This window comes from Polychytrium aggregatum (assembly GCF_025602895.1).
Source record: "Polychytrium aggregatum strain JEL109 chromosome Unknown BJ171scaffold_23, whole genome shotgun sequence".
NCBI lineage: Eukaryota > Fungi > Chytridiomycota > Chytridiomycetes > Polychytriales > Polychytrium > Polychytrium aggregatum.
The window spans coordinates 245,850-271,778 of NW_026516225.1; the positions used below are offsets into that span (position 1 = coordinate 245,850).

The 25,929-nt window shown below is 59.1% G+C and overlaps 7 protein-coding genes across 7 annotated transcripts; 5 read left to right on the top strand and 2 right to left on the bottom strand.

The window, feature by feature from the left end:
* Window positions 1-36: 36 nt before the first annotated feature.
* On the top strand, window positions 37-1,639 carry BJ171DRAFT_443188 (uncharacterized protein). The gene is made up of 2 exons (XM_053108109.1): window positions 37-750; window positions 1,105-1,639. The coding sequence occupies exons 1-2, from the start codon at window positions 85-87 to the stop codon at window positions 1,564-1,566; spliced, it is 1,128 nt and encodes a 375-aa protein (XP_052965722.1). The 5' UTR covers window positions 37-84; the 3' UTR covers window positions 1,567-1,639.
* Window positions 1,640-2,098: 459 nt separating this feature from the next.
* On the top strand, window positions 2,099-4,369 carry BJ171DRAFT_137995 (major facilitator superfamily domain-containing protein). Its single transcript, XM_053105693.1, has 3 exons — window positions 2,099-2,721; window positions 3,020-3,409; window positions 3,508-4,369. The coding sequence occupies exons 1-3, from the start codon at window positions 2,218-2,220 to the stop codon at window positions 4,252-4,254; spliced, it is 1,641 nt and encodes a 546-aa protein (XP_052965723.1). The 5' UTR covers window positions 2,099-2,217; the 3' UTR covers window positions 4,255-4,369.
* Window positions 4,370-4,845: 476 nt separating this feature from the next.
* BJ171DRAFT_582788 (uncharacterized protein) lies at window positions 4,846-5,735 on the top strand (the record flags this gene model as incomplete). The annotated part of the gene is made up of 2 exons (XM_053114214.1): window positions 4,846-5,089; window positions 5,230-5,735. 2 exons carry the CDS (start codon window positions 4,846-4,848, stop codon window positions 5,733-5,735), a joined length of 750 nt encoding a protein of 249 aa, XP_052965724.1.
* Window positions 5,736-5,783: 48 nt separating this feature from the next.
* BJ171DRAFT_509170 (nucleoside phosphatase family-domain-containing protein) lies at window positions 5,784-9,668 on the top strand. Its single transcript, XM_053111353.1, has 3 exons — window positions 5,784-6,164; window positions 6,747-7,253; window positions 7,404-9,668. The coding sequence occupies exons 1-3, from the start codon at window positions 6,122-6,124 to the stop codon at window positions 9,269-9,271; spliced, it is 2,418 nt and encodes an 805-aa protein (XP_052965725.1). The 5' UTR covers window positions 5,784-6,121; the 3' UTR covers window positions 9,272-9,668.
* A 2,660-nt stretch (window positions 9,669-12,328) lies between these two features.
* On the top strand, window positions 12,329-15,325 carry BJ171DRAFT_138064 (uncharacterized protein). Its single transcript, XM_053105695.1, has 2 exons — window positions 12,329-13,566; window positions 13,713-15,325. The coding sequence occupies exons 1-2, from the start codon at window positions 12,538-12,540 to the stop codon at window positions 15,144-15,146; spliced, it is 2,463 nt and encodes an 820-aa protein (XP_052965726.1). The 5' UTR covers window positions 12,329-12,537; the 3' UTR covers window positions 15,147-15,325.
* Window positions 15,326-16,635: 1,310 nt separating this feature from the next.
* BJ171DRAFT_138059 (uncharacterized protein) lies at window positions 16,636-18,374 on the bottom strand. Its single transcript, XM_053105694.1, has 3 exons — window positions 17,753-18,374; window positions 17,380-17,549; window positions 16,636-17,166 (listed from the first exon to the last, which is right to left on the bottom strand). The coding sequence occupies exons 1-3, from the start codon at window positions 18,225-18,227 to the stop codon at window positions 17,125-17,127; spliced, it is 687 nt and encodes a 228-aa protein (XP_052965727.1). The 5' UTR covers window positions 18,228-18,374; the 3' UTR covers window positions 16,636-17,124.
* A 689-nt stretch (window positions 18,375-19,063) lies between these two features.
* On the bottom strand, window positions 19,064-22,232 carry BJ171DRAFT_509176 (uncharacterized protein). The gene is made up of 2 exons (XM_053111354.1): window positions 21,679-22,232; window positions 19,064-21,586 (listed from the first exon to the last, which is right to left on the bottom strand). The coding sequence occupies exons 1-2, from the start codon at window positions 21,815-21,817 to the stop codon at window positions 19,344-19,346; spliced, it is 2,382 nt and encodes a 793-aa protein (XP_052965728.1). The 5' UTR covers window positions 21,818-22,232; the 3' UTR covers window positions 19,064-19,343.
* Between the last annotated feature and the right edge of the window lie 3,697 nt (window positions 22,233-25,929).

A 25,929-nucleotide genomic window follows, 5' to 3' on the forward strand; every position in this document is an offset into this window, starting at 1 on the left:
TCGCTCGGGCTTCTCATTTCGGCCCTGTCGCTTCCCCTCGGCCTTTCGCTCATCTCGACAGGCAGTATCCATCCCCTTGCCGATATGTCTCGCCAGGCCATCAGCGACCACAACCCAGACATCTTCACCATCATATGTCTCAACGACGCCTTCCAGCTTGCCCTCGACCACGCCACCATCGCAGCTCTGCTCCAGGTGTGCAAACGGGCCAAACCGTTCTTGAGCTCCAGGGTGGCTCGTTTTCGCACCTGGTGCCAGACGGCGGAGCTGTGCCGCCCTGATGGGCAGCTGCGGATCGGCCTCACTCCCAGCGACCAGATCGCCCTCTCGTTGCGCTACGATGATCAAGATATCACCGACCGATCCTGGCTCGCTTCGGAGGCATATCGGGACAACCCCACGGCCTCGTACTTTCTGGCTTGGGTCATCGAAACCAACGGGCGCAACTGGGGCCCGTTCAAGCAGCATATCAAGGAACAACAAATCTTCCGCTGGTTCAAGGATGCAGCCCGCACTGGCCACCCGATGGCACAGTTCCGCCTGGCTGGATACTATTACCAAGGCCGCGGCGTCGGCCAGAGCCACACCAAGGCCGTGGAGTTGTACCGAACCCTTGCAGATCGAGGCATATCCCAGGCCCAAGTTGCTCTCGGCTGCTGCTATGAGAAAGGCGAAGGAGTCGAGCGAGACTTTGACGCAGCCATCGAGTGGTACTCCAAGGCTGCCGATCAGGGAAATAACGATGCTCGAGTCCGAATGGTGTTTCTCTGGGGATGGATCTCATTCATCGGGTTTGGTGCACCTCAAAGCGATATCAGCGCCTTCAGCCACTGGCAAGAAGTCAGCGAATCCACCGATCCGGTCCTCAAGCCCATCGCCACCCACATGGTTGGGTGGATGCACTACCTCGGCCGAGGAACTGTGCAGAACAAGCGCAAGGGTATCGCAATCATTCGCAACAACAAGTCGGATAGGTTCAAGCTCGGTGAGCATGAGTGCTTGTCCATGAGGTACACCGAGCCGCAGGCTGAATCCGACGCACTCGTCGCCCGCGAGTTCTTCGAGCTGTGCCGGCTGGGATCGGAGCGGGACTGGGTGTGTAAGCACCTGATGGCCGTGTGCCTCATCAATGGATTCGGAATCCCAAGTGACGCATATCAAGCAACAAAAATGTTTGAACAGCTCGCCAGCGACGGCCACAGCCCCAGCCAGTTCTGGGCTGGAATTTGCTACGTTATGTGCTGGGGAGTGCGGATGAACTCCCGCAAGGCATTCGAGTGGTTCAGCAAGTCAGCAGCGCAAGGCGATTCGTACGGGCAGTGGCTGCTTGGACGCTGCTACCACTATTATGGACACGGAGTCGCCGTGGACGAAACCAAGGCATTCGAATGGTATCGCGAGTCGGCCGAGCAGGGCAATCGGTACGGACAGTACTGGCTCGGTGTCTGCTATCGAGATGGTGTTGGCGTGGCAGGGGACAGCGACACCGCTATCGCCTGGTTCCGCAAGTCCGCCGACCAGGGTTTCCAGTGGGCCGTCAACAGGCTCGGGGAACTCTGTGATTAGACACGAATATTTCACGATTTCCGCGCAGCAGCCCCATGCATCATGCTCGGACTGGGCCCATCCAATGCAACACGCCGCTGATCGATGTGCGAATTGTCTCGTGAGTGCCATTTGCCTGGGGTTCAGCGCGCACCCCGGTCTGTGCTGGATGTGACACCACCGTGGCACCAGCGCGGCACCGCCACGGAAACAAACAACCAGCCAAAACGCCCGAAACGCCAAGAGCGGCGACTGGCTGCGGCTTCCAGCGCGGCCAGCTGATTGGCCGTCCCCGGCGAGACCCGCGCGGGCCAATCGCACGCGCTCTCTCTGTCCCGTCGTTCCGTCTCGCCAGCCCTCGCTTCGGCTCAATTCCGTTGACTCACCCGCCCCCGCTCCTGCGCTTTCCCCCAACGACTTCTCCCTCTGCGTGAGTCACATCTGGACGATATATCCCTGTTCTTTCCCGCGGCCTGCGCCTGAGCAGAAGCACCTCTTCTGCACCCGCCTCTTCTGCATTGGATCCGTCTGCTCTCCATCCGGCTTGGATCCGTCTGTTCCTCTCCGCCGACTTTGGTCCAGCCGCTTCGACTCATTCCCTCGCCGCTGCCAAGCCAGCCCCAATCCCGACCCGTTGATTCTGACGACATCCGTCCAGCGCATCGCCCGCTCATGTCGGATTCAACTCTCGAGCCATCGTCCGTGAGCGCCGCGGCCGCGTCCCCGGCCTCAGCCCCAGAGAGCCGCCCCAAGCGATTCCTCAACCTCTTCACGGTGCACTCGGCCGTCTCGGTCCTCAACTTCCTGACCTACCTCGTGGCCTCCATTCTGTCGATTGCCCTCTTTGTCTTCCTCAACTCGTCCCAAGGCTTTGTGCTTGGCCAGATCATCAACCTGCCCACGTCCCAGCTCGGCTCGGCCACGGGCTCGCTCACCTTCTACGATGAGCTGCTCACCATTCCCATGGTCTGGGTCTGGGGCGTTGCCTCGGATCGAGTTGGTCGTGCGTGGGTCTATGGCCTGGGCTTCCTGTTCATGGGCCTGGCTCTGGTCCTCTACACGTATGCCCAGAACGTCTTCCCGGCGCTGCTTCTCTTCCGCCTGATCTTCTCGCTGGGCGCCGCTGCTGCCTCGTCGATGCTAACCGCCGTGCTGGCCGACTATGCCGATGACCAAGTGAGTAGTTCCCACGTTTGCGTGTGCCGACTTTTTCACATGTCTTGGATGCCGAAAGTCACCAATGCCTCCATATGGACACCATGGCATGGATTGCTTGATCAATCCGCGCTTGGGCTGTCCACTCTGATGCCATCTCTGCATCTCTGCATCTCGCTCCGGAATTCGTCCGGCGCGTCACCATTTCGCCTCTCCGCGAATGCCGCTTCCCCTCGCCTCATTGTTTCAGCAATGCAAAGGCCAGAATGCTCATTGGTCGCTTCTGCATGTGTCTCTACGTTTCCCTCTGGCTTGCTAGGACCGCGGCAAGATTGCTGGTCTCGTCGGCGCCATGTCCGGCGTTGGTGCTCTCGTCGCGCTCTTTGGCTTCCTGCGCATCCCGACGCTCTTCCCGGACCCGCTCCAGGGCCTGCGAATCACCCACTTTATTGTCGGCGGATTCTCAATCGTCTTTGGCCTGTTTGCCATGTACGCCCTCCGCATCAAGCGCCGTGACACCAAGCCTCTCGTCAGCGTCGGCACCCTGGACCAGGCTCTTCCGGCCGACCACCCCCCAGTCCACGATCCTTCCGCAAGCTGCCCCGTTGTTCCCCATGACTCGACTCCTTCCCGTGCCAAAACTGCTGCCGATCTGATGCGCACCTCGCTTGCCGGCTTCCGCGCCGCTGCGGACGGCAAGGTTCTGTTGGTGAGCACCCTATTCCCACGCCTCATCCGATAGACACACCACGCTGCCCGCCATCCCGATCTATCGTGGCCATGCTTACTGACGCTGCTGCACCACAGGGCTACATCGGCGGCTTCCTGGCTCGCGGCGATACCATCATCATCACCATCTTCCTCCCCCTCTGGATCTACAAATACTACATCAAGACCGGCCTCTGCCCGGGCGAGAGCGACTACAACGATCCCAACATTGATGTCAACTGCCGACAAGCCTACCTCACGGCCTCGGTCCTTGGCGGAGTCGCCCAAACGCTGGCCCTGATCGGCGCGCCAATCTTTGGCTGGCTCTCGGACCGCCTCTACCGCCCGATTGTCACCATGATTGCCTCCGTCATTGGCTTTGCCGGGTACTTTGCCATGTTCCTCACGACCAACCCGACCTCCTCGGCCATGTACGGCGTCGTCTGTCTCGTTGGCCTGGGCGAGATCGGAATGATTGTCAGCTCCCTGTCGCTCGTTACCTCCAAGGCCGTGCCGCACTCGGTGCGTGGCTCTGTTGCGGGCATGTACTCGCTCTTTGGCGCCGTCGGCATCCTGATCAACTCCAAGCTTGGCGGCTATCTCTTTGATGCCTGGACCGAAGGCTCTCCCTTCTTTGTGATGTCCATTGGCCACGCCATCAGCTTCGTTGTCGCCATTGTGGTCATCTTTTCGGATATCCGCCAGCTCCGTAAGCAGAACTCGCTGCAGAGCGCAGACTCGGAGTCGGCTCTGATCAACGCAGAGAGCCCTTCCCGCAAGGAGGGGCTCCTGTCCAGGTTGAAGCGACGACAGAACGAGCAGGCCGAGCTGTCCATCTACAGCTGAGCGGCGAACGGCCCCGTTCCGTTTGCACGCTGCCGTTACCTCGAGCCCTGGCTGCTCACTTTTCTTTCTTGTGATCTTGACTGGTCTTTGTTTTGCCTCGCCATTGTTTCTCCAGCTCCCTTTTCGCACCCTGCGAATAGTCTGCTCTGTCTCCCGTCGTTCATCCCATTTTTCATGTCGCCTCTCGTCATTTGGAAGCAGCCCTCCCAAAAATTTGTCTCGCTCCCTCATGCCCCCTCGCGCCTTCCACCGACCAATCTGCCCTCCAGATCATCGGCCGCGTGGAATATCGGCCCTTGATCGTTGCTGCTCCGGCGAAAGCGCAGAGAGCAGCGCCATTGGCCGGACAGCCGCCCTGTCATCGGCAGCCCATGACCGCCCAAACCGCCTTTTGTCAGCCAGCGTCCCGCCAGACCGCAGTCATGCCCAAAGCGCAGCATCTTCGTGGAGGACCGTCGTTGCCAGCCTTGCGATCCGCCCGATCCCTGTTCCGCCTGCGTTCCTGAAATACAACCAGCATCGCCCGTCAGTCTCGTCCAAGACCCATCGGCTCCTTCGCTCACGCACCATCATCGCCACACACACACCAGCATGTTCACCGGCATCGTCGAAATCATGGGGCGGGTCTCGGAGGTGGCCCAGATGGACACCACCGCCAGCGGCGGATCGGGCTTCTCGATCACCATCGCTGACTGCGCCGTGGTCCTCACGGATGTTCACCTCGGCGACAGCATCGCCGTCAACGGCACCTGCTTGACCGTAACCGAGTTTGACTCGTCCCGAAGCTGGTTCAAGGTCAATGTGGCTCCCGAATCGCTCCGCAAGACCAACCTGGGTAAGGAGGGACGCCGGCTGCTCCGATTGCGAGACAGGAGAGGGCGGCCGGATTCCTACTCACACCCACTTGTCTTTTGCTGCCCGCTCTGCCGTCGCTCGGCTCTCGGGTCTGCTGCTGACCCATCGGGCCGGATGCAGGGCAACTCCAGGTCGGCTCCAAGGTCAACCTGGAGCGGGCCATGTCGGCCACCACCCGCTTCGGCGGCCATTTCGTCCAGGGCCACGTCGATACCGTCGTTACGATCCACCAGGTCACTCCCGATCCGCCCAACTCGGTCATCTACACTTTCAAGGTTGCTTCGCCCGCCGCTGGCAGCGACGCCGACTTCCTCACGTATATCATTCCCAAGGGATACGTCACCCTCGACGGTACCTCCCTGACCGTCATCGACGTGGACCTCGACGCACGCACCTTTACGGTCATGCTGATTCCGCATACCCTCAAGCACGTTATCATGCCGCTCAAGGCCGTTGGCGACCAGGTCAACCTCGAGGTCGACCAGATCGGCAAATACGTCGAGAACATTGTCGAGCGGGTGCTGTCGCGGCCTGGATCGACTGCCTTTGCCGGGATCGAGGCTCTGGTCGAGCGGGTGGTGGAGAGGAAGCTGGGCTCTGCAGGCCAGCAGCCGGCCCGTCAATAAAACCCGGCCAGCTTTGGCCGCTGGCTCTGTCCATGAACTTGAGGCTGGAGTCGCCCCGGATTGTGTTTGTCGTGGTGGTGTTTGTGTGTCGCAAAAATAGGCATTTGCTTGCAAATCCCAAGAACCGGCAGCAGCCCCGCTCCCCTTTTCTGCTTGCCTCATCTCCGTATCTTTCCCCTCCCCCATCGGCGACCTGGCCTGCACCGTGGTGCGCTGGACACTTCTGGTCCGTTTCTGACCCCCCCCCCTCACCTCAGCCGCATCCGAGCGTATCTGGACGCTGCCTGGCCCTTCTCCATCTTGCAACACCCTCATTACATTCTGGCATCTGCTCCAAAACCAACACACCACTTCCAAAACCAACACACCAAGCCATCCCGCTTTCCATGGATGTCCAATGGAAAGCCGCAGCGAGCTGGCGGCCAACAGGTATGAGATCCATGCCGATCTGAACAACGTCGGGAAATCGTCTTGCTTCCTCAGCCGGCCCCGTTGCCAGCCTGTTGGTAGATTCATGGCGGGTCTCGGGCTGGCATCGGCACGACTTCTCCACAGCCCACCCTCCCCGTCATCTGCCCATGCGGTCAACACCTGGCTCGACTCGCTGGCTTCCACCTGGCTGCTGCTTCGTGGAGACCCTTGCCGCCCACGGCCTACGTCCTGCTGATCCAATTCGGCTGGGCTAGACCGCACTGCATCGGGCTCCGCTGCCCGCCACAATCAAACCCCCCCCTCCAATCCCTTCCGTCTCGTCTCAGCGACCGGAACGACGACCCGATTCGCTTCTTTCCTTGCCTCGTTCACTTCGCTTGTCTTGCTTGCCTCGTCTACTTCGTTTGCCCCCCTCGACATACTCGTCCCCTAACGCATCCGCATCCGAACGTATCTACACCCTCGCTGCGGCCTCAACCGACTTGCCTCACCTCGCCTCGCCCATTTCCGAACCGCTGCCGCTCGTGCTTGGCGCATTCCCCCGGCCTTTCCAAATGGCCATGCCTTTCAATTCTAAAGTAAAGTTCGTCAACTTCCGGGTCGTCTTGGCGATCGTCCTTTCCCTGTGCTTCGGCATTGGATATCTGATCCTCACAAGCTTTTCGAGGTCAAGCTCGAGTGCCTCCGCTCGCCATCCGAAGCCGCACGCCGGAGCCCATGACTCGGACGCATCGACCGGCGGTGCGCCGCTTCCGAAACCCACGTCGCTCCCGCCGCTGATCGAGGCTGGGTCGGTCTGGCCCGATCCACACTTGCTGGACCTGGGCCCGCAAATCCGGCCGATCCCCGTCCCCGACGACGCCGCCGCTCTTGAACAGAAACCCGGCAGCTGGGCAAAGTACCGACACTACGCCGTCTTGATCGACGCCGGAAGCTCGGGGTCGCGGGTCATGATCTACTCGTGGAAGAGCCCGTACTGGACCCAGGCCAGGGCCAGAGTCGATCCTGCCTTCGAGACAGGCGAGTGGATCGAGCTCGAGAAGGGCGACGAGGCCGGTGTCCGGTGGCAGTTCAAGGAAGACCCCGGTAGGCTTGCTGCTCGATCGTCGGTGCATTCCGGCCACGGCCGGGAACGTCGTGGGTCACGTCGTTGCAATGTGGGCTGCCATGGTGTGTCTCTTCGATGGTCCTCGACCTTGTCGATCGATATTGAGCCCAGCCTCGGTTGCATCCCAGGTATCTCGTCGTACGGCGACAAGCCCGAACAGGTCGGCGAGCATCTAAAGCCTCTGATGGATCTCGCAGCCTCGGTCGTGCCAAGATCGCAACACGAGCAGACGCCGGTCTATCTCTTTGCCACCGCCGGCATGCGCCTGCTCACAAACCAGCAGCAGCGCCGCATCATGGACAATACGTGCGACTATATCCGATCAGGCTACTCGTTTTCGACAGCAGGCGGATGCAATCGGCACTTTCGAGTGATCTCGGGCGAGCTCGAGGGCATCTTTGGCTGGATAGCCGTGAACTACCTGCTGAATGGGTTTCCCCAAGAGATGCAGCCCCGGCCACCCTCGCATTCGGCAGAGAAGCTTGCCGACAGCGACCCCAAGCACACCTTTGGCTTCCTGGACATGGGTGGAGCGTCGACGCAGATTGCATTCCAGCCCACCGCCAAGATGGCACACCAGCACCGCAACGATCTGGTTCGGGTGCAGCTCCGGACCCTTGGTGGGCACGACCGCGACTATGACGTCTTTGTGAGTACCTTCCTGGGCTTTGGCATGAATGAGGCCCGCCGGCGATACACTGAGCGGCTCGTGAGCCCGCATCTCCGAAACCCCAAATCTCGACTGCGAGTCCATCCGACAGGCGGGCGCAGCGACGATGCGTCCCGTGCCGATCCCGACCCACCCAGCTCGCCGGACAACCTGACGATCATCGACCCATGTCTGCCCAAGGGGTTCTTGCACCAGGCACAGGATGGCGTCGTGCTGCGCGGAAGCGGCAACTTTCGACATTGCCGAATGAGCGTCATTCCTCTCCTCAACAAGGCCATGCCCTGCTCCGAGAATCCCTGTCTGTTCAACGGCGTACATGCGCCGATCGAAGATTTTTCGCTCCACCAGTTCATCGGTGTCTCCGAGTACTGGTACACCCCTGCGGATGCCTACCAGCTCGGCGGCAAGTACGACTATCGCAAGTTCAGGAAGGCCACGATCGAGTTCTGCAGCATGCCCTGGAGCGACATCCAGGCACGGCATCAGCGCGGGCAGTGGCCGCGCCACGACAATCATCGCCTGGCCTCCCAGTGCTTCCGCAGCGTCTGGCTCATGGCCATCTTGCATGTTGGCTTTGAGATTCCCAAGGACATTGAAGTGCCCGTGTCTGTCAACGCAACTGGGCCGGAGCCCCGACTCGGGGCCGAAGCATCCGCCGGCAGCACCAGCGAGGATGAAGTCGAGGATGCCGGCACCGGGCCGTCGTCCAGCGACCCGAGCAACAGCCCTATTTCCTCAGGCCGGAACGGCACCTGGACACAGTTCCAGAGTATCAACGAGGTCGAAGATTTCAGCGCGAGCTGGACACTAGGCGCTGCGCTGATCCTGGCATCGAACACAATCCCGAGAAACCACGGATGGAGCGAGGATAGCAAGCCCAAGGACGACACTCTGCGCGAGCAGCAGCAGCAGCAACAACAACAACAACAACAACAACAACAACAACAACAGCAAAACCCACAACCGTCCGACTTGAGTGCCCATTCGCAACCGGTAACCACAGCAACGTCTGCACCAGGGTCAGACTCCTCTGGAAACCATACGCTTTGGTATGCGCTTGGACTTGGTCTCGCAGCGATCGGTCTGGTTCTCCTGGTCCGCACTGCCACGAACGATGCCAAGCGGCGGCGGCGGAAGCTGAGCGGGCCGCCGTCGCTGATCCAAGCCGGCATGGCCACGTCGTTTGGTCTCGGCGGCGGCAGTAGCAGCAGCTTCACGCACGGGCCTTTGGGCAGCGCAAGCGCCGGTCTCCTCGCTGACATGCCAGCGGCTTCGGATGCGGGCGAGCAGGTCATCTTTGTGGATGACTGGAAGCGGACGGTCTGAAGGGCAACACGGGCCATTGCGAAGGGTTGCGCTGGCCGCTGTTACTGGACATGAGGCCGAGCGGAGTGCTGCCTCGATGGAGGATGCCAACGATACGCCTGACTCGGATGATCGAGATGCAACGGGATGCGAGCCCCGCTTCAAGATGGATATAGACTGAGCATGATCACGGCCATGGGCAGACACGCCATTCGTCAATACACGCCATGTGGAATCAAGGGATCACTTTGGCAACCTCTGAGTGGAGACATTGCATCGCCCTCCGGTCTCCACAATCGCCTTGCACATCCCACTTCCGTTGGTGCAGGGAGCTTGGGCAGCGGTGGAGGCCGCTGGTGCGAGGCCACATCCGCGCGTGAATGGTTTCAGCCGTGCGCAATTTGCGATTCGGCGCATTGGGCAGTGTCGCTGCGAAGGAGCAGTCGCATGCAGTGCGGCATGGGTGGGCAAGGTTGCCCGGCAAGTCCAACGGAGCCCTGTGGAGGGATGCATTGGAGGGATGCATTGCATCTCCGCGCACGAATATGCAGTGGCTCACCAGTTTGCACCAGAGGAGGATCATGGCGGAGGGCGATTGGTGTGAAGACATGAAGCGCTTCCCGGTTGGCGAAACGAGGATCGGGTGCTTGCGCTTTGCCGCTGTCATCGCTGTTTGCGGGTGATGGATTGCACTGGCGGGACAATAATGGTGACAATCAAGACGACGGTCGAGACGACGGTCGAGACGAAGGTCGAGACGAGAATGAAAATGAAATATCCGTGATGCTGTCCAGCCGAAACTCGTGCTCGGGGCATGCCCTTGACCCCGACTCTGTCCACCCAGCCGAACTCGCCATGTGCTGCGACGTCAAGGCCATGCGCGGCCTGAGCGGTGCTGACCGTGCTGGTGGTGCTGCTGGATGATGCTGGGCGATGCTGGGCGATGCTGGGTATCCATGCGTCCGGCCGCTTCCTCCATCGGCCACATGTCCCAGTCCCACGGGCTTCGTCTGGAGCTGTCCGGCGTCGCTCGTGATGGGGGGGGAGATGTGCAATTGCCCTGGTCTCCGTCACCAGGCCCAGCACCCGCCGACAGGCTCTGTCACCCGGCCAGCCCGGAGGTCAGCTCCCTGTCTGGAAGGGCAACCTGCTGGGCCCGATGCCGAATGCGACCGGGGGAAGCCCGAGCGGCGTCGCTGCTGGAGCGACCAGGGCGACGAGGCAACGCGCGGCAGGACCCCTCTGAGCATGTGTCCCGGCGCCGCTGGGACGCACGGGTTTGTGTCGGGATCCTCGGACAGATCGCGACGAACCAATGGCAATGGCGGCCGGGCGGGCCAGGGCCTTGCGAGCCGAGGAGCAAGCAGCCGGCTGGGGACATGGACGTGGGGCGAGCGAGAGAGGCAGTCGGCAGCCGGATCGATGAACGGGCGGGTGAGCTGATGAACAAGTAAATGGATGGATGGACGTTGATCCAAGCGACACGGCAGATGTGTTCTCGATGTCGGTCGACACTTGCTGCCCGATCCACGCGGGTATTGCCGATGCCGAGCAACGGCCCCCCGGTCGAAAGTGGTTACGGCTGCATCGGTTGCGAGACGGGATCGGTGCCGGTTGTTGATCGGTGTTGTTCGGTGCTGGTCGGTGTTGCTCGGGTGTTGCCGATCACTGAAGCGATGCCGAAGGCGCATGCTGTGAATCGGCGCTGTTCTCGTGTTGGGCGTCGTCTCCGCAGCGCTTTTGCCAAAGTCCAGCACCAGACAGTTCTCCGACTGTTAAAGCGGATCTGGTGTTGCACTGGGCAGGCGTCTGGAGGTCGGACTGGTCGCTGTGGACCCTCTGGTCCCCCCTCCGCCTTGCTTGTTGCGATGGCAACTGATCCCCAACAGCGTGCGTTTGCAGACCCGCTTAACTGATATGTTGAGACAAAGCGCTGAGAACGAGATACTCGTTAATGCGCTAACGACATGCTCTGCTGTATCGACGGCTCTGTCTTGGAGGACAGCAGCAGGCATGTCCCCGTCCGGCGCTGGACAGCATCGGCTCTGTGGCCTGGTGGTGCAGTTGCCGATCCGGCCAAGACATTCGCAGAGGGTCCCCCATTTGATCTTTACGGACCCGCAACAGCCAGCTGACACTCTCCTCCCGCTGTCTCGGCCCTGGTCTCCTCCATTGCCGCTGCCATTGCCACCGCCATTGCCACTGCCGTTGTCGGTGTTGCGTTTGCAGTCGGTCGTTGGAATTGCTTCTGTTGTCGCTGTTGTTCTTCTCGTCGCTGGTCGCCCTCCCCCGCTCGGCTGCATCCTCTCCCGATCTTGACACTCATTTGATTCGACTTGCACACCCTCACTCGATCCCGACACCCTCGCTCGATCTCGACACCCTCGCCCGATCCGTCCTGCACACCCGCCGATTCGACTCGCACATCCTTGCCGCCCCCCAGCGCCGGCATCTCCAAGGTTAGTTCTCGCCTGCGACCCGCAGCAATGGGCCTGGCTGTGTCGGCGTCGGCACATACGGGTGTGTCATTCTTGCTCGGTCCCCAGCAAGGCGCTTTCAGCGCCGTCCCGCCCTGTGGATTTTTTCTTTGCCGGATGCTCATCGCCAGGCACACCCTCCCCCCTCCATCGCCGATCCATCCGCTCAGCCCGGCGCCTTGCCTTCATTGTCTTTTCCCTCCTCTGTCTCGCCTGCGTTCGTTATAACCCCAGACCTTGGCCGCTCCTCTACCGCCATCCCGTCTCTTTTTTTTCTGGCACCTGTCCCCATCCGCTCCACCGCCGTTCATCTCGGGCCTGTTCCCTTTTGCCGGGCTATTCCTTCCTCTCTTCCTTCTTCCTTCACTTTCTCTCTCTATCCACCGCCCTAGCGTGCTGCTCGGCTATTGTACTTGCTCTGCCATTGCACTCGCTCGTGGTCCATCGCCGTTTCTTATCGCTGTTTGCGCCGCTTGTTACTCTCTCGCTGCTCGCTCAGCAGTACCCCGGCCAGCTGCTTCCGGCTTCGACCACTTTTATCATCCCTGCCACTTGCTTTCGCGGGCTCGCCTCATCGGAGTCCCTTTATATACCCAGATCCTTCTCCCCTCCCCTCGCTGCCTCATTCATCGGTGCCCATATCGGAACCATATTGTCGTCCTCACGTCGCGTGCCTCTTCGTGCTAACATCTCTGGCCAACTCCCTCGTCCTGCCGCTCCTGCCGTCAGCCAGAGCATCCTTGCCTCATCTCTCCTCCCAACAATCTATCGCTCCTCCAGCATTTCGCCGCCCGCTCCTTCCTGCCCATCATGATCCTCGACAGCAACGGAAACATCACCCATCTCAACATCCTGGTCTTTGGCCCCGCTTTTGTTGGCAAGACCACCCTGATTCACACCTTTCTGCAGATGCAGCGACCAAAATCCCGCATCAACAGCGGTGCTTCCGCCGAGTCGTGCTATCTGGGCTCGTACGATCCCACCATCGAAAACTTTTACCAACTGCAGTACGTGGTCGTCCCTCAGTCTGCTGCCCGTGAGGCAAATGCCGCCCAACAGGTCGTTGGCGACAACGGCATCGATCCGATCCTGCCGCCAGACATCCAGATCAACGACAGCCATGAGCTCCACAAACGCATCACCCTCAACATCATCGACGCCGGCGGCCATCCGTGCTATAGCAAGCTCTGGCCCTCGCTCATCACCAGCGCCGACGCCTTCATGCTCGTATACGATGTCGGCGACAAAGCCTCGTTTGACTCCATGTGGACCTTTTATCGCATCATCGTCGAGACCAAGTGGATCCAGCCCGAGTACATCCCCGCCATCATGGTCGGCAACATGGTCGACACGGTCGCTTCCGATGGAGTAACGACCCAATCAACCCGCCGCCCCCGCATGGTTCCACTCACCACCGGCCGCCAAATGGCCGACATTCTAAAGATCAAGTTCTCGGAAACCACCGCCCTGGCCCCTGTTGCTGTCGCCCGCTGCTTCTCGGAGCTGATTTCCGCTGCCCAGGCCAAGACTGACGCCAGATTGCAAATCGGAAACCTATCCCTGACACCAGCCCCTGTCAGGGTTCGCCGTGTGCGATCTGCGACCGAGCTGCGGTCCCAGAGTGCCGATCTCAATCAGTCCGATGGCTCGGCCGATGATTCTGCCTCGGAAGAGTCGCCCGTAGGCATCGACCGAACAATGGAGAATCGCAACAACCATCCGTCGCCGACGTCGTGCCACGGGCCGAGCGATCGGGCCGAGTCGGTGCGCTTCCCGACCCTTTCCTCCACCACATCGTCAAAGCGGGATTCGAACGTCTCGTCCAACTCGTCCAACTGCGTAAGTCTCGACAGATCCGTCTCGGCTGATCTGTATCGGCGGATTTGTATTGCTACTGACCATCGCCTCGCTGTTTGATTCACGCGACTCTCTCTCACTCCTCTCCTTCCCTTTCCCTCATCGTTCTAACAACGCCCGCTCAACAGGCCAACAGCCGCACAAGCGGCTCTACCGGCTCCTCCACGAGCAACGGCCGCAAGCTCTACAATTCTCTCATGGCACCCGCCTCAGCCGGCTCGATCCGTGCCCAGCGCGACCAGCTGTTTTCGGCATGGCGGACCTGCAAGCGAGAGTCCAGGACTGCGTCTGGCAATCAACAGCTCCGGATCTTCTTTGCCACGCACAAGGAAATGCAGAACCGGACGTCGTACTTTTCTACCTCGACCGGCTACTCGAGTCGCTCCTCCAACTCGTCGGGGACAATGTATCGCCAGGACTCCCATCAGGGCTACAGGGTCTCTACGGCGCAATCGGCTTCGGGCCAGAGTCAGCGCACCGACACTCTCCGAGACGACCAGCCCTGGCCCACGACTGCCCGCACCCCTTCGGCGGCTTCGTCGGTAGTCTCGCCCGTTGGCGGCATGGTCACGGCTCGCAAGTTCAGCGCCCCCGATGTCTCGCAGGACTATGATCGTCTTGACCAGCCACCTCGTCCTGGCTCGACTGCCGTGTTCCGACCCCACGACTCTGCCATCCACATGGGCGACGTCGAGCACCACCAAATCAACACCAAGCCTCCCGTCAACCACAACGGCAATAGCATACGGTTCATGAAGGCCCCGCAGACCTCTCACACGTCGCTCCGCATCCAAGTCCCCACATACAACCCCGATGCGCCGCCGTCATCGTCGTCCCCATCCATGAGCGGCCATTTCCAGACAGCAACACCGCCTCCGTCGTACTTTGAACACAAGCGTGTCGAGAGCCCACTGGCATCCCGGTTCCGATCCGCACGCCGCCCCAGTGCTGATGCCATCCTACTCCAGACCACCGAGTTAGAGGCTGCCCAGCAGATGGTGCGCTCGACCCCGACTCCCCCGCCGCTCACCCCAAATCGCTCCCAGGAGCACCTCTACCACCCTTTGCTCCGCAACGGACGAGCGTCGCACGGCCGCGGCTCGGGCGGCCGTCTGGCCTCGCTGCTGACGACCATTCAGAACTACGTCGACGAAACCCAAGGCCAACTCTCGCCTGTCGCCATCGACCGCATGGAGCACTCCATGTTTGAGTTTCCTATCCAGTCCGACCCTGCGGGTGGTCGCAGTGACTACTCCCATCCTACCTCGCGAGTGCCCTCGCGGTCCTCGCCGTTGGTGAGGGAGGTGACTGGAGACCAGCCCGATCAACCGAGCGAGCCCAGCCCAACCATCGGACCCTTTGCCGCAATCATAGACACGCCTGAATGGGGACCCAGCACCCTGGGCGAGACCGACGAAGAGGTCAGCCGAACGTACTCTATTCTCCTCAACAGCGCCGAGGAGACCTCTGAGTATTTCGACGACGACGACGACGATCCCTTTGACCAGAGCATGATCGTCCAGGATCAGCTCAACAAGGGTCTGGGAGGCTCGAACTACTAGATCGCTGGCCTTGGGTCTCTCCCCGATCTCCGATATTCGATCTCTGGCTGCTGATTGCTGGCTGCTGATTGCTGGCTGCTGATTGCTGGCTGCTGATTGTTGGCTGCTGATTTCCATTCTCATATTTGATCTCTGATCACTCAACCCCTGAACGATGCCGGGCTTTGGCCAAAGTCATCCCTTTATCCGCGCACCTTTTTGTTGTGGCCACGACGATTTGTTCATACTGGAATAAGTGCCCTTGCGTTTTCGGGGCCCGATTTTCCTCTTCCTGCTTCTTCGAGTCGGCTTTGCCGCGTTTCTCTCACTTTCCTACTTCCGACACTTTGCTCTCGGTATCGAGGATACCCACCCATCCATGTCGATATTGCCGCTTCCTTTGCGATGCTCAGTGCACCCATGTGCACACATTAGTTTCCGGAGACCATCAAGACTGCACTACACCATCCCTGCATCTACAGTATTGCTTACATCGAGCATATGTATACTCCGCTCTCCCCAACGCATTGCATCCACCACCACCACTACTACTACTACCGTCACCACTACTACCATTACCACTATGGCTATAGCTACGACTGCCCTTGTCCTCCGCACTGCCTTCTTTCCGTCTGGCCCAGTTGTTTCTTCCAAAGCCGCTGCACTCTGCCATGCTCGCAGGCTTGCTGCCTCTCTCTCTCTCTCCCTCCTTCCCACCCAGCACACGAACCACGCCAAGCGATCGTTCTTTTGTCGTCTGCCTCGACGACCCCCCCCCTCGCCATTTGCGCTTCTGTATCATTCATTGTTTGTTCGTTCGTTCCTGTGTTTCCCTTTTTGCGGACTTGACCCTCGTCGTCTTCCACTATCGCCAATGGCCTGCTCCGACCCGACGAGGGAAGCTTCCCATGACTTTGTATGTTTACTTTTGCCGATCTTATGTGGCTGTGGAGCCACCGTTTTCTCGACTCATCTTTTGCTCAATACAGCCCTTTCCAAAACAAACGATGATGATGGATGATGATGGTCGTGAGCACATGGGAGCAATCGGATTCACCACCCCTTCGATGCACACAACGGGTCCCTCACTCCGACTCTAACTCCTGGCTAGGATCCACAGGAAACCTCATTTGTTCAGACAGATCATCATATTCAGTTTCGAGAGAGAGAGAGGGGGGGTAAATTCACAAAAGGCCGAAGATGGGGAGGAGGCGATTTCAGTAGCAGGTACTTTTGTCCAAGCATTTTGATGGTGGAATTAGCTGCACGCAATCGTCCTCCCACCCCAAAGGCTTACCAAAAAAATAGAAATAGCGTCGTAAAAAGGCAACTAACGATACCAATGTAGGGAGAACGAAAGGGACATACAGAGGAGAGAGGGTGGGAGGAAGAAGCTGGTCATCGGCAGGGGAGGTGGAGAGGGAAGGGGAGAAGAGCGCGGAACTTGACTAGGGAATCAAGTGGAGAAACAGGAGACGGGAGTTGGATTGTGAGGGAAGGGAGAACAGAACCAAGTATACACCAAGCATCGATCTGACCAAGCCCGACCGGGAGACATTTGGACACAGAGGGAAGGTCTTGGATTGGAGCCGGGGGGAGTGGGACTCGAGCAACCAACCGGCAGATCAACTGCAGTCAACCAGCCAATTTCAGAAGAGTTGCCCGCCACTACTTCAACGTCAAGGTTGGAGGTGGGCGAGTCACTGCCTCTGTTTGGCGTTACCATTTTCATCACTTGTGTCGGCCTCGATAGACCGCCGGGTTCGATACGTGGGTGGAGTGCAGTTCTACGGCAAGAGAGCAGATGGACCGCTTTCCCGGTGGGCTGTCCTCCCATCCAACAACGGATGTCCATGGAGATCACCCCCTCCCCTTCCAAAGCAATACAATTCCAGCCAGGACTGTTTCTCGGTGCGCACGTTTATGAACGAGAGAGCCTCAGATCATAATCAGGCTGCTGTGTGGTCCAGGGACGGGAGTTCGAATCAGGACGGGGCACTCAGACTTGTGAGTGATACAGCACGGGAGGCTCCTGGAGAGACTGATACATCGAAAGTGGAGAGATAGAGATAGAGATAGAGAGGCAGATTGTGGGCGGCAATCGGGCCAAAAGCATCGATCCAAAAGAGGAAAAATCGATCAGTACGAAGCAGGAACCATCAAATTGGGCGACGGAAAGTGGGTGCTGGGGGGGGGGTGATTCGCAGGCGGTAAGTGAGGACGCAGGGCCCCAGCCGAGATTCGCAGTTCTCACCTCGAGAGGCGGCCGTGGCTGCCAACGACAATCAGATCCGGAGCGATGGTTTGTGAGTACGATCGGATGCATTCGTGTGCGTCGCCGATAAAGAGCTTGGTGACGATTTGGAGCGGCATGTGGTGGTCGACGGTGATTCTGGAGACACATCCATTCAGATCGTCGAGTTGCTGCAGATTCAGCAGGCGCGAGCCGACATGGGAGACAGTTGGAGACAATTCGATGCAGAGGGATACAGCGAAGAGTCAATTGGATGCAGAGGGAGACAGCGAGGAGTAAATCCCATGGTGCATCAGCTACAAGGACGTTCTCCAAGATATGGATACGCCGCAGGCAACCACAAGCCCGACCAACACCATTGCAAGCGACTTACGGGGCCCTTGATGTCCAGGAAGGCTGTTGAATGGGTGGAATTGACGAGCAGAAGATGGGCGATGGATGATTCGCGGGACACAAACGGGTGAGAATGTCGTCAAAGGGGAGAATGTTGCCAAAGGGGAGAATGTCGCCAAAGGGGAGAGTTTCTCCAGCGCTCCACCCCACACATCAGGTTCCCCTGAAGCAGCGAGCCCCCTCCCACCTCCACCGTGCGAGTGGGGGACGAAGAGAGTTTTGTTCCGGGAGACTGCGCTGCTGTTCGGAAACTCTGGCTGGTGCCGTCTCAGCTTTATTTCTCTTGGGCACAGACACACCAGAGGGATGAGACCAAGCGGAGCTGACCCTGGGCTGGAGCAAGTGGTTACCTGGATACTGGAATTCCTCATCGTCGTCTTGTGGGCCAAGCTTGATGTCAAAGACGTTGAGCACATGGACTTCGTCTTCGGCCTTGAGCAGATTCGAGAGAGCATCCTCGAGGAGACTCAGCTCTCGGTCATAGTCAGCGATGGCGATGAGCACGCGCTTGTTGGACCGGGGTTCTGGGGAGATGGACATTGCTATAGACGATAATGGGCTGATCCAAGGGGGGTTTGCTGGGCTGTGGGGGGCGGAAGGGTGGGTGCAGAGCGATAGTAGCGGGCGCTGCAAGAAAGGTGTTTTGCAGAGGCTCGGGGGAGCAGATGGTGGTGGATGGCCTGGAGAGGACAGAAGGAAGGATGCTGGAGGCACGATTGGGAGAAAGGAGAGGCCGATGAGGAGGCTTTATGGCCGGCAAAGAGGTCAGTGGGTGGATTCTGATGAACTTGGATGACGAGCAGAGAAGCGACGGCGACCCAACACCCAGCAAGACAGAATTAAGGGTGGCTGCGGACCACAGGACGGCCATTGGCATGGCGATTGAGTCATGCACCCGCGGTCTCGGCGAGGGCGTCCGAGATAGGGGAATGCAACGGAGTGTCCAGGACAGCACCACGCTGACAGCACCCCCTCCCCGGCCAGCAACGCCGACAGACCATGTCCTGGCATGATGCCATCTGGGTATGGCGCTGCTCGGGTATGGTGCCGTCGGCGTCGTCACCGGGCAGCCACAGCCGCTCTCTGACGAGGGTGTCGTCGACGCTGGTGGCCCAGGGCAGTCCGCGCTGGCAGCAGAGCCCGGAAGCAGCCCGGCGTCCCGCTATCTGTTCCGGCACATGACGCCCGATAGCGGCTGTGGCCTCCGGCCGAGACAGCGCGGTGGCAGAGCAGCGGGCCATGAGATTCGATGCAAGCGCAAGAGCGAGGCATGCCGAGACCATGCGCTTGTGCGAAAGGAGGGGGGAAGGCGACGATGCAGATGCAGAGACGAACTTGAGCGTCCTCCGTATCAGCCGCCGCTTGCTGGCTTTGCGAGCACGGTCCCAAACACCTCTGTCGTTCCTCGGCGTCAGGACAATCTGGTCGAACGAGTCGCTCCACCAGTCTCCTTGGACGCGCCGTTTTATAGCAATGGGCGATGTGTGTATTCAGGTCAGAAAAAAACAGCTCTCAATCAAAGCAGGGTGTCGGGGAGCGCTGTATCAGCTCGACGGGACTATCAACTCAGCTCAGCGGGATGTGACGGTATTGATTCCGCAACGGGCTCTATCGACAAGGGTCTGGTAATCAGGAGTCGGCAGCTCGTTGGCAATAGCCAGAGCCTCGCTGTAGTGTCGGAGTGCATCTTCGTCTGTGCCAGATTGCGAGCTGAAGAGATCGCCAAAGGCAAGGTGGGCCTGGGCGATATCGGGGTCAAGTGTTGGCTCATCAATCTCCAACAGAATGTCGAGGGATTCTTGAATCAGCTGCGATGCGGCGTCGAAACGGCCCTGCTTGGTGGCGATTTCGCCCGACGCCATCAGGATGGTTGCAATCTCGTCCGTCTCGCGCTTGCCGTGCGCCTTGATACTCGTAGCGAGTGCTTCTTCATAGAGATTCTGTGCCTCTGCCAGACGGCCCTGGTCGGATTCGACCTTTGCCAGACTTGCGATCGTGTCGGCAACGTCGGGGTGGTCGCGTGTACCATGAATATATGTTTCGATACCGAGTGCCTCCTGGTAGAGCGCACGCGCCTCGTCGTAGTGTTCCAGTGTACGGGCAATGTCGGCCATGCTCGACAGGGCTGATACGGCATCGGGGTGCTCCCTCGTGCCGTTGATAATGACGTCCAGATCAAGGATGTCGCGAAAGCGGCTGAAGGCCTCTTCAAGGTTACCTTTCTGCTCGACGATATCGGCGATCTTGCGCAAGGTCGCCGAAACAAGATAGTGCTCCCTGGTGCCGAGGATTGCAGTGTCGATCTCAAGGACTTCTTCATATAGCCTTTGGGCCTCGTCAAGATCGCCTTCGGACTCTTTGATATCAGCGATGCGAATCTGAATGTTAGAAATCGCCCGATGCATCTTGGTTCCATAGGCCTTGAGCAAAGTGGCCTGAGCTTCTTGGTAGAGCACAAGGGCTTCGTCATCGTCATCCTGGGAACAGAGTACTTGGGCTATTTTGACCAAGGTTTCGGCGACCGAAGGATGTTCTCTCGTGCCATAGACCGCAGTTTCGATACTGAGAGTCTTTCGGAAGAGATCGAGGGCTTTGTCGTTGTCGCCTTGGGATTGAAGCACCTCTGCGATGCCGCTTATAGCCGAGGCAACTTCGGGGTGCTCCTCAGTACCAAAAATCTTCAGGCGGATGTCATACAGCTTTTGGAAATGAGTGAGCGCCTCTTCGTGTCGGCCCTGCGAGTGGATGATTCGGGCAAAGAGCGCAGTGGTCTTGGCCACGTCAGGATGATCCTCTCTGCCGTAGAGCTGCATTTCGATCTCCTGGCACTCTTTGCAGCACTTCAGTGCCTCTTCGTTGTTGCCTTGCGTATGCAAAAGGCCAGCCATACTGTACAACCCCGAGGAAATTGACGGGTGCCTTCGTGTGCCATACACCCCGACCGCGGTGGCCATGATCTCCTGGTACAGCTGCAGAGCGTCATCAAGGCGCCCTTGGATTTTGTAGATATCGGCGATGCTGTACAGGGTTGCAAGAGTCGACGGATGCTTCCAATTGCCGTAGAACTGCTCATCAATTTGAAGACATTCGTTGAAGAGTCGAAGCGCTTCATCGTACTGGCCCCGCATGAAGTTAATGTAGGCGATGCTGTCGAGGGTCACGGAGATGTCGCGGCTCGCCGACATTCCCTGGACCATTTTTTGGATCTCGAGAGCCTCCTGGAAATGGGCAAGGGCCGCATCGTATTTCCCAAGCGATAATTCCACGCTGCCGATTTGTTGGACCGTCCTCGCAACCGACGGATGCTCCTTTGTGCCAAAGATCCGGACTCGAATCTCCAGAGCCTCTTGATGGTGTCCCAGAGCTTCGGTGTGTCTGCCGAGACTGAGAGCGACGTCGCCGAGACCCTGGATGGCACTTGCAACATCGACGTGGCTTCGCGTGCCATAGAAGGCCTCGGATCGCTGTACGTTCTCCGCACTCACTTCCATCGCCTTCGCGAACAAGCCGCGGCTATCAGCCAGTTTTGCGATACAGCAGTCGATCCTTGAGTGCAGCGGCTTTGAATATCGCTGAGGAACTACTGCCTTGGAGAAGCAGTCAAGATGCTCGAGAAGATAAGGCTTGTCGAGCAGCCCCGCCAAGTCAATCAGCGCCATGCCGGTGACATTTTCGATTTCATCAGGCTTCAGTTCGTTGTGACTTTTGACAAACTCTCGAGCGACCTGCTGGGTGAGCGAATGGGTCGAGTACACTCTCTCGCCGTCGTTTCTGAGGAGACCACTCTGGAGCACCATCGTCACGAGGTTGGATACTGTGCACGAACATGTAGACTCAGTAAAGCGCCACCGACAGGGGGCCAATCGCATCGCTCACCCACACATTCATCCATGCAGCACAACTCACCATCGTTCCTGACTCCCAATTTTTGTGCGATCGCTTCGATTATCTCCGGCTGGATGTTGGTCGGCGCCACCAGAGTGAGGGCACCAAAGAGCATGGCTGCCTCGATGCCCTCGTTTCCTCGGCTCACCAGCGAGTCCATTGCTAGATCCACAATCACCTTGAGCGACGACCGCGTCTGGTCCTCGCCCTCTTCCTCCTCCAGAGCCCCCGCAAACTCTTCCTCGATCACGTAGAGGGGAGTAGGGCAATTTTCAGCATAGGTGATGAACGTCTGGATCACAAGCGGATATCCGTCAATCTTGACCACGATTCTCTTGAGAGTCTCCAGTGCCTCGGTCGACCTGGTTCTCTCGGCGATCAGTGGCGACGCCGACAATATGTAGTCGAGCGCGATGGTGTTGTCCCAAGTGCCAAGACGCAGTGGGGCGTGCCCGTATCCAGTGATGTGGGTTCCAAGTGCACTGGCGAAGGTACCAGGAGGCAGCGAGGCCAGCCGGGTCGTCACCACCACATCGCCCGCAAAGCCGAGTGATCTGGAATGCTCAAACACAGAGTCGACCACGCCGATGTCATCGACATTGTCGAGTACCAGGAGATAGCCGTGGGTGTTGGCGAGGAACATCGAGGCATGCTCCTTGATCACATCGGGCTTGATGCCAGGGAACATGTCGATGAGTCCATCGAGGGCAGTCGACTCGGTTGAGCAGTTGAGCCAGAAGACCTGGCTGTACTGCGGTTTGATGCCGATGGTCTCGGCTTTGATAGCTTTGAGGTCGTCCTTGTTGCTCACATCGAGAGTGCCCATCATGAAACGCAGGAATTGGCGGGCGAGGACAGATTTGCCCATGCCACCCATACCGGAGATGACGGCGCGGCCCGTCAGGGTGACCTGACGGAGGAGCGAGTCGAGGTGGGCGGGATCGACCCGGAGCTTGGAGTCGCAAAAGTATTTGCGATATATGGTGTTCCTAATGTCCGAGTCGAGTTCGATGGGATGGACAAGGTTGAGGATGCGATAGATTCGCATGTAAACGAGGTCGGGGTAGATTCCAAACATCTGGATCTGGCTCAGGCGAGACACAGTTTCCCGAAGCGAGCCGAACCTGGGATCGCCAGGGATGGTGACGTTTTGGAGCCAGAACGGGCGCCACACCTCTTGATCGCCATTATTCGTGAGACTGAACACGCACAGGGGCATGATAGAGAGCGGCTGTCCTTGGTCGATGAGGCGGAGGGCGGTCTGCAGCTCGATAAGGGTCTTGTCTTGCTGACCCGACTCGGCTTTGCGCATCATCGAGTCCACGGCTGCTTGGCTGAGAACGGCAACAACGACCTTGCTCCTGGATAGGGCGAGCTGCAAGTTGTTCCAGGCGTTGGCATCATCGAGAGAGTCATCCTCGTGGAAAATGGTGAGCGGCTGGCCGTATCGACGGAGGGCGATCGAGGGGAGCATCTCTGTCAGGGCCCCAACGATGGTGGCGTCGGCTTCGGCCTGGCTGGAGAGGAACAGGGCATGCTCTGGTCCGTGGATAGGATAGGCGCTGAGCTGGTCGCTTGCGGAGGCCATCTCTGTCAGCGGAGTGGGTATCAAAATGTTGAGAGGAGAGTTCGGTGCAGAGCAGGGCCTTTTTGAGCACATTCGCCCGGCTGCGCCATGCCACGCCGTCGTGGTGGCGGTTTGAAATGATCAGCGTGCATCCGGGTATCAGCTGGCCGCCGAGAAAGCGGTGCCTACTTGGCTAATGGTAAAGGGATACCTTCCAGGGTATCAGCAGAGCCATTGCACGCCAGGCTGGGTTCTGGGGTGAGACTTTGAACAGTCAGGGGAGGCGTTTGTGGGTCTGTATCGACTGAACATCAAGAGCATCGGTTGAACATCAAGGACATCGACTGACCATCAAGGACATCGACTGACCATCAAGAGCATCGACGACTCTGAAAGGGCAGATCAATGTTAGGCCGCTGCACCCAAATACCCACATCCGCACGCTTCGTTCGTCGGCCATCAGATGCACGCTCACGAGTGACCCTGCCCATGCGGCTGGCTGTCGATCTGGTCATCGATCTGCGGCGGCATCACGCCATCATACGCTTGGTGGCCAGCGATTGGCCAGGCTCCCGGGGGCTGCCAACCAACCGACCTTGCTCTGCCTTGCCCTGTCTTGCCTTTGTTGTTCAGGAGGTGTGTCACCGTGCAATATGAGATTCAGCCGAAGTGATACAAGTGCTTTGGACCCGTGGGAATCGGGATCTTGGCTGGGGCAAAGACACAAGCACAGGACAGCCCGTGCCGAGCGGTTGTCGACAGAACTGTGAGCAAAACTGTGGGCAGAGCTGTGAACAGAAGAAAGCAGAGGGTGGTTGCTCTGGGGATGGTTGTTGGTGCGAATGGCGACTGTTTGTCTTGGCTCAGCTCGGCCCAGCCTGGCTCAGCCTGCCTTGACATCAAACCCGCGAGAGCGTCGATTCTGATTTGTACGCGATTCGGCATCGAGCACGATCGATCGCCATGTTTGCCGACAGCGACACAGTACCGCCGCTGTCTATCGACTTGTACGAAATCAGTGGTCGGCGCTCAGCCCCCGCCGTGCTCCTGCTGCTTGCTGTTTGTTTTGTGTGTCTACTGCCACGGCCCCACGGGTACTTGTCCCCATCGAGCCGGTCCGCGGCGTGATAGGGCTGATGCAGCTGTCGGTTTGAATTGACTCGGGCTGCTGCTGCCTGTGGTGGTGGTGGTGGTGGTGGTGGTGGTGGCGGCGGCGGTGGCGGTGGCATAGTGATGGTCAGGCAACAGTGCCCAACACCACGCATATGGGATAGAGCTGTCCCGATTCTTGACACTTGTGTGAGGCCATAGGAACCATTGATCTGCAGTGGTGGCGGCGGCCGGATTACGTCAATGCGGATGAACCCGGTCGAATATTCACAAAGCACTGTCGACTGAATCTGCCCGGTGGGCCACGGATTGACCGGCGGCAGAACGTGCACATGTTACAGCAGCGACTGTCGCTCGGCGTCTTTTCCCTTCCCCGCAGGCCCGGACTGACCCAAACCTCGACGGCCTACATAAAGAGGACGAAGGGGGGGGGAGGAGAAGCAGCAAGCCTCCGGCCCTCGTCGTCGATCTGGCGCTCGCCGTCCGGCACTGACCTACAAGTGCATCCGGCAGCGCAAGGTAAGTTCAGCTGCCTCCGAGTATGCGTGCAGCCCAGGGAGACGGACGTCTCCCACGGTCTCGGGGATTCTTGGGCTCTTGGGCTTGGGCTCTGCGCACACAAGGCGGCAGCTGTGCAGCTGTTGGGCTGCTGGAAGGCTACTGGACGACTGCAAGAGGGCTGGGAACCACACCAAGGCGAGGCTTGACCACGATTAATATGCGGCCGGCGATACGCTTTTACATTTTTTCTTGCTTTTGCCTTCGCACTTTCTCTTGTTCGCGGACATACCCGATTGGTACAGACAAGAGCCAGTGCATCGACCAGGGTGCTTCCTCACTCGGGGAGATAACGAAGAAGGTATGGACGCTTCGAAGTGGGCTTGGTGGCTCGCGGGCTCGACCTCCAATGACACATCGCTTGAAGGGAAGCCTTTTCATTTACCCACTGAAAGCGGTCGCTCTCCAGTCCCATCACAAGCTCAACAGCAATGACCTGCTCGCCATGGAGTCGGTCGGCTTCTTCTCGGCCCGCCCGGCGTGCACCCAGTAGCACCATCTGCGCGGCGCCATGCGGCTGCATCGATTGGTGGGTATGCTTGGGTGGTGAGGGCCACCGACGATTGTGCACTTTGACCGAGATCGGCTGTAGCAGCGGTGGTGGGGGAGACACGCAAGCAAGCAAGCAAGCAAGAGGGACAGGCTCGCTCTGAGGCCGACGGATTCTCCACAGCGCCGCGAGGGCTCTCACGGGCACGACGACTCGATGAACCCAGAGCCGCCACCGGAGGAATCAGGTGGCTGTATGGACTGGGCGACAGCGACCGCCTGCGCAATAGCATCGATGCAGTGCATGAGGCAGTGAACAGAGCAGGTCGGTCTGGTACCTGAGCCTGTCCAAGTCGTCGGTGGCTCCCTGCGATGGCTCGCAGTGGACGGACTCGGAGCCCCGAGCGCCGCCACCGTCCAAGTACCGACAGCCTCGATCGGGAGAGGCGATGCCCAGGTGACTAGCCACCGTAGCCACAGCGCAATGACCTTGATCTATGTCTCGGGTGTGTGGCTTTGCGCTCGGCGGTGGTGCTTCATTCCAGGGC